At 34.8% G+C, this 12,028-nt stretch overlaps 1 protein-coding gene across 1 annotated transcript; it reads left to right on the top strand.

Moving 5' to 3' along the window:
• Positions 1 to 4,987: 4,987 nt before the first annotated feature.
• On the top strand, positions 4,988 to 7,115 carry LOC131072775 (ankyrin repeat-containing protein At2g01680). The gene is made up of 3 exons (XM_058009032.2): positions 4,988 to 5,444; positions 5,534 to 5,949; positions 6,050 to 7,115. The coding sequence occupies exons 1-3, from the start codon at positions 4,988 to 4,990 to the stop codon at positions 7,016 to 7,018; spliced, it is 1,842 nt and encodes a 613-aa protein (XP_057865015.2). The 3' UTR covers positions 7,019 to 7,115.
• Positions 7,116 to 12,028: the final 4,913 nt, after the last annotated feature.

Below are 12,028 nucleotides of genomic sequence, written 5' to 3'. Positions count from 1 at the left end.
CAACTCAAGATATTATCATGAGGACTCTAGACTTTGATCTTGGCACTTGGATAAGGAGTTAGATTCAACATAGGGTTACCTATAATCAAATTTTTTATGGATCTAATATTTGAAACATTGGTTTCTTTAGTTCCTTTATGCTCTCAAATTGATGCATGCAAATGAAAACTTCACCAATTGGTCCAAACTAGAACCACAATTTAGTCTTTGTTTATGTTTCTCTCAGCAAAACATTTTTCTTTAGGGGACACTTAAATCTTCTCCTTCAAGCACAAATTCTTCACTTCCAATTTTCTTGTTGGAATTTCATGGAATATTTTGCAATCATAAATTTGAAAAAAAAATGTTTTACAATTGCAAATTTGCAAATAGAATTTTCTGGTGTTGCAAGAGCCATGTGGATTAATTATTTTTGTCCTTGGTTGGATATATTTCAATCATGAAATAATTTTCCCTAAATTTTCAAAGAGCCAAATCAACTTCAATGGAATGGGATTGTTATGAGCCTGGGGTAATTTGAACAAGAGAGTAGTGAGGACCAAATTCACCAATGCTTTCAAGAGAGAGGGTTAAGTTTGCCAATACTTGCAAGAGAGCAAGTACATCCCTAGCTTGTGTTGAATTTATCAATGCCAAACATGACTTGGTCTTGATACTAAAATAATCTTTTGGTGATAACCTTCTTTTGTCATTGCTTTAGATTTTGTGCTAGTGGTTGCCTTTTGTACATCACCATCTTTCACCTTTTACTATTACACATACATTTTTACATGAAGTTTGCTTCAATGAATTTCAACCCTGAACTCAAGAAATCTTATTGTTGATCCTAAACACTTTGGGTGATGAACCTTCATACTAATGCTTCTAACTTTTCAACATAATTGGTAATGGGTAATTTGAATTATATGGTTAATCTATGAAAGTTAAATATTCCTGCAACTTAAGTAGCAACTTCACATACATGTGTGTGTTTGTATCTTTTTTAAATGAAAGAAATAATTTGTGAGTTGTTGATGGAAGTTTTCTACACAATAATTCTTTTGATTAACAGCTCTGCAATATTTTTATTGCATGATAAGAAAACAAAGCTCAAAAAATTAATTCTTTGAGATTCATTGGGTCTAGCAACTCTTGATCCCAGTACGAAAGCAATGTATAAACAACTTAATCAAAAACAACAATGCAATGTTCATAATTGTTGATTTTATTTCATTCAAGGCATATCTATTTATAAATGAGAATAGATCTTTTTGGGTATGAACAATTATCATTTCTATGATGTTAGACAAATATCAAATCATTGAAAGCCTACCATGAAATGAAGAGCTTATGGTAGGGTCCTTGGCTAGTCAGGGCATATAAAAGAGAGACCCTATTAAGTAAAATGAACAATATCCATCAATATTCTTGCTGGGAAGAAAGTGATTTTACTGACAAACCATAATCTACTGAATCTTATACACTCAAATACAAGAAGTCATATGGCAATCAAAATAATAATAAATGGCATTCATTCACACACCAAAAAAGAAAATTAGAATGAAAACAATTTTGATTTGTCCAAATGGTCTATAAATGGCATTCTCTCCAAGAGAAGAAACTAATCATTCTAACTTGAATGCATGTATGTATTTGTATTGAAGTTATAGAAGGCAAAAAAACTATTATGGATGATGTAATAATTAGTCTTACATAATTGAGATGTCATCTCTAGCCATTGATCATGTGGCATTAAATGACCAAGATGGAATGCTTTCTCTTTGTAAGGACTTCATGGGAGTTGGCATCTTGTAAGGAGAGAGGACATGGGAGTAAGCATGGTGGAGGGCATTGGCCCTTTGTGCTATTAACCAAGGTCAAAGTGGGATGCTTGTTATCAGCAATGGCATACCCTAGAGCCTATCGATGAATCCATAGGTTCGTACAACACTTGTACTTGTCCAATAACCTTGTACTACCTCCCGTGTCATCTATGGAAGGAAATTCAATTCTAAAATTGGTACACTATCATTACAACCTTCATAGGTTTTTTGTTTTTGTGCATCTACACATAGAAAATTTATATACTCCTCCTTTCACCTAATCTTTTATGGGAGTATGTAGCATCTAATCTTTTGGGGGACACTGGTTTATACAAATTCGTGTTCATTTTCTCTTTTATTTTCAAAGGAGTGTGTAAAATCTAATCTTTTTGGGGATATTGGTTTATACAAGTTCATTGTCTTGTGATCTCTAATGTGTAAATAGAACCAAACTCTCATAGATTAAGCTGATAGGTTTTAGTTTGTACATGTTGTCCTGATATGTAGGTATGTGCAAATTGATCAATATTATCATCCTGTTTTGGATTTTGAGTAACCTAATGGTGAAAAACTTATGATTACAATTGTGTATGAATTGATCACTATTAACAACGATTTTGGGGATGATATGCTATATATCTAGCTCAAGTTTTAAGAGAGTACTTTTTACTTTTTTCTCTCTATTTATTGAAATATATTTAAATGACTATTGAGAGACAGGGATTAAAACATAGTGAGATATCCCACAAAAACGAAGTATTAAATTCTTAAAATTGTATTTGTTAAATTATAGACATTTCATAAAGTTCGAGACTTCTAATTATTCTCTTCTTTAATAGGGAAAAACTACTTACAGTAGCAAGTGTAAGTATATGCAATTACTTGTACACTATCATAAAGCCATATACTTCTAATTATTATGTTCTTTGATATAGGTTGCATTCTCTTTGGAGCACTATTACAAAATTTAAAAAATCCATACAACATTGATGCAAAGACATAACAAGCTCACCTGTAATTGCTCTTATAATAGAAAGGTTAAGGCTTCTAATTGTTTTCTTTTTAAAAGGAGAAAAAATATGTACAATAACAAGTTTAAGTATATGCAATTAGTTCTATACTCAAAAAGTTGTATAGACTTCTAATTTTTCTACATAATATTTACAAATAATGGATTTCTAATTTCGATGCATTTGAATACCAGGATATCTTAACAATGAAGAAAATTGACAAAAAAACATGTACCAAATTATATAATACAATGATACATGTGTATAGACCTATACATTAATATAACACATTATATAATGTTAAATTTAATTCCTTTATTTACCTATTGGCTTATCCTTGCACCTCCAATGTATTGGTGAAACTCATCTTCTTTATCACTAAGATTAGGTCGGTTATGGTTGGATGCACTCCTTTTGCTTTTCTAGTCACATCTAATGTCGATTGCATTGAGCGTGTGTATTGTCGGAGCAAGGCTTTCATGTTCACATCTATTGGCAAGGAAGGAGCGGAGAAATTGTGAGGGTGTGGGAAGCTAAAGGTGGAGAGATTCCATGACAAGCATAACCAGCGGGAGACGAGATGAATATGAAGGAATTTTAGCGGAAACGAGAAAGTGATACCTCTCTTATTCAAATTTTGACTTTGAAAAGTTTGAATGTGTCTAAAACTCTTGATCTTCTATTTCATTTAGAATGTAACCTGAAAACATAAAAGTGGCCTTCCATACTTAAACTATTATGTAGATAAAAGTGGTTATGGAATTACTACTACTGTACTTGTTATTAAACACCCTTCAAAACTAGATCAACCATTTACACATATATATCCACTCATATAAGTTGAATATATTTTTATTTTTTATGTGTTTACGAATTAGTAAAATGGCATTATTATGTTGATCCAGTCCATTATAAAGAAATTATTTTAAAATATTTCTTTTGATAGATTAGATAAGAAAAAAAAATTCTATCAAGTCTCAATAGAAGTGCTTGAAAATTGACAAATGAATAGGCACTTCTAGAATTTTAGGGCACTCTAAAATGTAATGGTAGGGTTGTATCTTATGCAAAATGCATCAAACTTTGTTGTTATTTTATATTGAAGCACATTTCATCTTCAAATTGTCATAGATCTAACCTCTAATGTCTAACTTCAAGAAACGAAAAGATAAAAACAATCTTTAAAGACACAATGAACACAATGATAAGCTCCCACCTACTTGCTAATTACCAAAAGCAATCCTACAATATTAAACTGCAAAAGGATCCCGTATTCCTTGATAGAAACAAGCATAAGTTGGATCAGTAAAAAAGATTTGATACCATCTAAGATCTAATATGAAAACCTCTAATACCGTGCAAGATTTGTCAATGAGACTAACAAATGTAAGATACCAATACCAGGAAGAAGTTCAATAGATGAATAATAAAGATAATGAAAAATTGTAAAATGCAATATGATAGCTATTCCAAAATAGAGAATGCAATAGAAACGAATGGAATGAAATGTCATCACTTTAAAAGACTAGAGATTAAGTATATGGAACAATATATAATTGGATGCTAAGAATCAACTAGACTCACAAATAATTATAAGATTAAAAAATATATAATATACATATTAAAAAAAACCTTTGCCAAACATCTATTTATATAAAGAAAATAACACTTATTAAATAAATAACTAGCTGAATAAACTTCTTTTTAAAATGGATAATATACAATAAAATAAGCAACTAAATGGAAAGAGAAAAAAACACTTGTTAAAAAAAAAGAATGAATGTAGAAAATGTATGCGCTCTACTTTCCTTGCAACCAAATAGAAGACGAAACCAAATAGAAGAGAAGCTTTGTAAGAAAAGAGAGACATTTATTTATGGAAGGTGACAAGAAGCAACGGGGAAACAAATGCAATTACAAGGAAGCTTCATCGTTGTTACCATATACTTCCCAAAGTCAAGTGAATAGTATAGTCTAAGCTTTAGAACCACAGAAACAAATAAGGCCATTACAACCATGAGGGGAAAAATGAGAGCCGTGAAAACATGAAGAAGTACGGTGTAGCCGCAGGATACTACTCTTCTTGTATCGCCGAAGTTGTTCAGTTCCGTGCAGTTTTATGCAATCATAACCATAAATTGGGAGAGGATGGGAATGGCAAAACAGAGGGAAGTCATGGACTCGAGAGTTTTTGAGGCTGCCCATTTGGGAAATATCAATGCAATTCGTGATTTAATACACGAGAGTGCTGATGTTCTGGAGCAAGTCACCAGTTCCAGCCAGAATTCAGTTCTACATGTGGCTGCAAGAGCTGGACAGACAGATTTCGTGTCTGAGATTTTGAGAATCAAGCCTGAAATCTTCTCCTACGTCAATAGTAAGAGGGATACTGCCCTGCACGAAGCTGCAAGAGAAGGACATTCGACTGTTGTGAAGGTGTTGTTGGAAAGAGACCTACGAATTGCTTACAAGGTTAATCAGGATTATGAAACAGCCCTCTTTGTTGCTTGCAAGGAAGGCCACGTTCATGTGGTTACTGAATTGATTGAAGTCGCTTCCTTGCTTGCCCTCGACTCCGAAAAACCAGACGAGCGGACCTCTCTTCATGCTGCATCAACTAGAGGACACGCAGGTAATTTCATTTAAGAAAATAAAAGAGAAAATTTACTGTGAAGACATTTGATGTTTAATTTGATAATTTGATATATATGGTGTGGTCAGACATAGTAAAGGAGCTGATTAAGACGAGAACTGGGCTGGTCGGAAAAGTGGACAAGCAAGGAATCAGCCCGTTACATTTAGCTGCGCCACACGGCCATCTGGAAGTAACAAGAGCATTGTTAACCGCCGATCCTGAGATTTGCTACATGCTCGATGGCTCTGGCAGATCGGCTCTCCATATCGCAGCGATGAAAGGACAGCTCAGCGTTGTTCATGAAATACTGTCCTTCAGGCCTGACTCTGCCGACATGCTCTCCACAGCCGGTGAAACCTTTTTGCATTCTGCAGTGGAGGCGAACCAGATCGAAGTTGTCAAGCACGTGGTTGACCTTCTTGACACGTCCAAGCTTATCAGGACAAAAGACAACGAGGGTAATACAGTTTTGCATGTTGCTACCAGGAAAAAACTCAAGCAGGTAAGCGAGCAGAGTGGCCCACAAATTAAGTAGCCCTCCCGTGCACAGAGATTATTGCTTTGTCATATAATTATTTATTAATAGATTGATGGCTTCGCAGATGGTCCAGTGGCTTGTGACGTGTACGACTGTAAATGTGAACGCAGTGAACAAACAAGGGCTGACGGCCCTGGATATCTTGGAGAAAGAACCGGCTCATTCGGGAGCCCTGATAATTGGGGCTGCGCTCAAGGATTTCGATGCGAAGCGCGCCTACGAACTTCCTCTGGAGCGCTTCAAGCGGGACGACTTCGCTCTCAAACGCAGCGTCAACTCAATTAATCACCACGTTCGTGCTCATCATTTCCAGACGGCCGACACGAGTGATCGAGTGAACGGCATGGCAAAAGAACTGCGGCAGCTGCACACAGAAGGAATAAAAAATGCAGGGAACACTGTGACTGTGGTGGCGGTGCTCATCGCTACAGTGGCGTTCGCCGCCATGTTCACCGTGCCAGGCGGCTTAAAAAACGACGGCGATGACGAAGGCACTGCTGTGATGGCACACACCGTCGCCTTCAAAGTATTTGTAATAACTGACACCGTGGCTTTATTCTCGTCGTTCGCTATAGTTCTGATTCTGGTGACCGTGGTGCCCTTCCATAGGAAAGTGTTGATGAAGCTTTTGTTCTTCATCAACAAGATTATGTGGGTGGCTGTTGGATGCACTGCCTCGGCTTTTTTGGCTGCTGGTTATGTGGTGGTGGGTCCGAAGAGTATGTGGGTTGCAATTAGCATGTGTGGTGTTGGAGGAGGAAGCATGGTGTTTATGTTCACTTCTCTTGCCTGGCTGGTTGCTGGCCATCAGATGAAGAAAGCCCGACTCCGGAAAAGTAAGAAGCGCAGAAATGGTGAGCGTGTGGGAAGGTCAAGATCAAGAGACCCTGAGGCAATCATAACACACTTGGGAGAAGAAGAGAGTGAAGCGAATTCAAGGGAAACGAGCGAGAGATTTCCTCGGAGACGGATCCATTCTTCTTCTGACTCAGACTTTGAAAGCTCTGAAGGGAACGGCTTCCATCCACTGTAAACACATAAATATTATCAATGGCTAGTGGCTTTGATAGAAAGTAGGAATTTCTTCCCAATTTCCACTTTTGAAAAGTCTCCACCGTCTCTATCTTCAATCTCACGGTGGAGGTCCCCATCTTTTCAAGGTGGAAAATGAAATAACTAATATTCTCCTTTTATCTTTATAGTACCACTACTCTTGTTTAATAATGGTATTCAATCAACTTAATTTCCAAGTTTTACTGTGATTAAATTAACTTGTGCACATTGAATTTTGTACTATGCGAGTCTTTAGATTACCAAGAAAAGACAAAAGGCACTAAAACACCGACAGCTAATAGCATCTTGGTATAGTTCAAATTCTAACTCCATAAAATCCACATGAGCTTCGTAAAGCCTATTCGACAATGATACGGGGCAAGATTGAATTTCGTGGCCCCTCGCTAGACTTTTCTTGCAGTTTAAATTGTATTGCTTACATGAATCAGCTGTCTCGAACCAGTAACAGTTAATCTGTCTTTAGGAAATAGAACGAGAAAATTAATGTATCATTTTTCTTGCGCCTTCATTTCTGTTGCTTTAATTATAATGGGAACAATTAGTCTGTCTTAAGAAAATAAAGAATATTTACTTACCTTTTTTTTTAAATATTCGCTTGTTGTTCATGAGTTGGGGAATTCGGTATAATAAAAAAGTAGTCTATTAAATAAATAATTATGATATGTGATCAACTATTTCAACATGGATCTTATTTGTGCTCTTATTCTAGCCACCTCATAATGTGTTTGAGCTCACATTTCTAAGAGCATAAATCACAAACCATGGAACAACTTTCTTTTGTATTGTAATGGGTGAAGATGACTAGGTTATTAATTTAAACGATCATTGTTATAGATCAAGATAAGGTCAACTAGAACTTTCCCTATACCTCCATAATAAGCTCCAAGCAATTGCAACTTATGTCATATCATTTCTAGTTCTAGAGGGACTTCTTCAATGCTAATTAAGTAATATCTTTTTTGGAAGAGCCTCCTCATTCTTTTGTTTATGTACATTTTCTTTAGCAGCTAAGGCTTTCACAAATGACACTACATTTATATCATAAAAGTGGTATGATAAGAAAAGTTGAACGAGTTGGAGTCAAAGCCTTGCATTGGAAACTATTGTTGCTAAAATCACTACAAAATCGTCATGAATACTAACCTTTGATCTCAACAATCTAGTTATTCTTATTCTTTAATCAATCAAAATATGTTTTATGGACCTTGGATTACTGATATGCTGCACATAAAATTAGCTTTCAATCTTATGTCCAACAATTGACCTTTCTACAAGGAATATCAACCTTTATTATTGTTACTTCTATTATCTCTAGTAGTAAAGAGTGAACTAAATAAGAATAGCCACAACCTCTAATTCACATTTAGGTACCAAATTGATACTATATATTGATGCCACTAAGCACTAAGAAACAATAATTTTACATGTACATCATTCTCTCATGTGTGAGTCCAAATAAGCCTTATGTGTTATAAAATCATGCTAGAACATAGCAAAATTTGATTGATTAATACTTTAAGCAAAGAAAAGAATCAAATTACATATGTTTCTAATAAGAACATAGATAAATAGATGTAATTTAAGAAGATAAATAAACATGTATTTGGTCATATATAATTGTGTTTCACCTAGATAAACTTTGATCATTAGCTAAGTAATAATATTATAATTTATATTTTAAAACAAATAAATTGAAATATAGTTAAGCTCTACAAAAAGACTATGAGAAGATAATAGTGAATGTGAACCTTAGTCTAATGATTACCAATATTAATTCAAGAACTAATTATCACTAAAGTTGTTCTTAGAATGCTTCCACAACTATTACGGTATTGTGGATCTACCCTTTAATATAATCCTATGCAATAAGATAAAGATCTACAAAATGCACATGAAAGATAATATTTTATAATATACAAAAATAAAATAATATAAAAAATAATTAAAATAATAAGAAATGGTGAAGAAATAAAGTCATAAAGTACTACTCTGAATCAAAAGAAAAAAAATATTGATATTACATTTGTATTTGGAATATGGGAAAGCATGTGACTACAATTTTTCATATTTTATACTTACAAAAACCTTATACTATTGAAATGGTCACTAAAATACATGAAATTAAATTTTTAGGGTATACAATTTTTTACTTTAAATTGAGCGACATGCTCTACTTAGTGGGTGACTAGAAAAAATGTCGACAAGTCAAGCTTACTTTGTTAGCCTAAAAAATCTAGAGAAGGGCTAATCACAATGACAGTGGTACCCTTCCACACGGAACTCATGGTTGCTTGCAAGAGTTCACATCTATCGCTAGAAATGAAGAAAACCCAAGTAAGGAAAGGAAGGAGTGGGAAAATTGTGAGCGTGTAGGAAAATTAAGGTCGAGAGATTCCATGACAATCATAACAAATGGGAGAGGAAATGAATATGAAGGAATTTTAGAGGAAACAAGGAAAAGATAGCAGTCTTATTCAGATTTAAACATGAAATTAAATTTTTAGAGTATACATTTTTTAGAGTATACAAATGGTCACTGAAATACATAACAAATGGTCACTAAAATTATAACAAATGGTCACTGAAATAAATGAAATTAAATTTTTAGAGTATACCATTTTTTACTTTAAATTGAGTGGCGTGCTCTATTTAGTGGGTGACTAGAAAAAATGTTGACAAGTCAAGCTTACTTCGTTGCTTGGAAAATCTAGAAAAGGGCTAATTACAGTGACAGTGGTGCCCTTCCACACGGAAGTCATGGTGAAACTCAACTTCTTTGATCAATAAGATTATGTCAGTCATAGTTGCATGCACTCCCTCTGCTTTTCTTCTTACATGGTGGTGGTGGCCCGCAAGAGTTCAAATCTATTGCTACAAATGAAGAAAACCCGAGTAAGGAAAGGAAGGAGTGGGGAAATTGTGAGCGTGTAGGAAAATTAAGGTCGAGAGATTCCATGACAATCATAACAAATGGGAGAAGAAATGAATATTAAGGACTTTTAGAGGAAACAAGTAAAAGATAGTAGTCTTATTCAGATTTAAACATTGAAAGCTTAGAAAGGGATGGCTCTTTGAAAAATCTGGATTAATTTTGCTTCTATGTCGTTGGAGTCACGACAGAGGTCCTCGTCTCTTCACGTGGTGATAAATTAACTTTCGTAAACTGCATTTTCTCTTTCCAAAATACAATGAAAAGACAAAGGCAAACTAAATAGTGATAGCCAATACAATTGATCTGCCTAAGATTGGTTCGCTATCCATAATAAACTCTTTCCACCTTTTTCTTTCACCCACAATAAATCAGGTTCTATTTACAACTGGGGGCAAATCCTAAACCTAGTAGTGGAAGTAGATTTTTTTGGCATTGCGTGTATTGAGGAGCATTATCTTTTCATTTCTTCCTTCTTTTCGCACACAATCTGCAATAAAAGATCACTTGCATCGTCGATCCGCAATAAAGTTTTCACTCTTCTCTGTAATAAAGTATTGGTTTGATGGAGTAAGTCAGTATTAGATGAGACACAAGCAGTAGTGACCTTTCAACAAATCAATCTTTTGGCAGACTTTTTCTACAACAGAGTTTTTCAGCATAATTTGTACTTTATCAGGATGACAACATTGTGACTAGATCAAACATGTTAACACATGTGGCAAGATACACTTATAACTTGAGAATTTCAGTTTATGTCGGTGTCAAGTCTTTGATTTTCTTTTGATTTGATCTTTTGTGATGTCATGTTTCCTATGCTTCTCAAGGATGTCTATGACTAGAGTGGCCGAGATGGGGCATGATCACCTATTTGTTTCTTGTGGATTGTCTCTTAGTAATACTATGGCTCGTCCAAGGATATGAGGACTTTGTGGGTCTAGTGTGAACTAGGGCATTCCTTGTTTGTGATTGTCTGATATCCATGCAAATGATACAATGACTATCTAGGTCGAACCTATATTTGGATGGTCACAATACATTCCCTAAAACAAGATAAATGATGATAATAAAACAAGAAGCTCATTTCACATCCATATCTTCTACCTTCCATCCCCCTTTCTTGTGTGTCCTACATCGTCCTTCCCCATGTCTGTGTAGTCTGAAATTACCAGACTAAGTATAAAGACACACCAAAAACATCTACATTTCATGTAGTGTTCATTTGTATCATCATAAGTTGTTCTACATCATGCATGTCACATAGATAGAAATCATACTACATCCATTCTACATATCAATACATTATTTTTTATATAATCATATCATCAACATGTACATAAGATCACATCGTGCACACACCACTTGTCAATATATCATACAAGCATCATTGTTTGCATGCATTCATCATATATCATTATAGCATAGAATAATTGTATCATCATAGATAGGAATAGTGCATCATCATACATGGCATAAGCATATAAAAACATAAAATACATCATCATACATCACATCTGCATCATAGGATCATCATAAATAAAAGTGCATCTCATAAAAATCACATAGATATCATAAAGCATGTAGTAACATCATGTCATAAGAATAATCATAAATGTATCACATAGGATCACATAAGCATATAGTGGCCACCAAAAATAGATCCTCTCTCATATATATCTAAAAAATATGTGTCATGATGCAATGATGTCAAAAAAATCATATGACTATACGTGTCCCAAGTGTCTATCATTGTAAAAAAAGTGATACAAAATTGACTTAAGAGAGCTATGATGACCTGCCTCCCTCAGAGCTAGTAGGCCTCAATGGAATCTGAGCTCTTGATGATCCAACCACTGGATCCCCCCGTCATCCTCCCCCTCCTAAACCTACTAGTGGTGGTCGTCACATGACCCCATTGTTGGATTCCCTATGTCCATGTCTCCTAGAGGTAGTCTGTGAATCCTATCTGTAGCTTTCTACCCTAAGATGAGGTGGTATCACTACCTCATATAGGTACCTACAATAGCTGATTTACCCACT

Source organism: Cryptomeria japonica, chromosome 2, assembly GCF_030272615.1.
Source record: "Cryptomeria japonica chromosome 2, Sugi_1.0, whole genome shotgun sequence".
NCBI classification, from domain to species: domain Eukaryota; kingdom Viridiplantae; phylum Streptophyta; class Pinopsida; order Cupressales; family Cupressaceae; genus Cryptomeria; species Cryptomeria japonica.
Note: the sequence above shows the minus strand (reverse complement) of the source record. Positions and strands in the feature narration are given on the sequence as shown.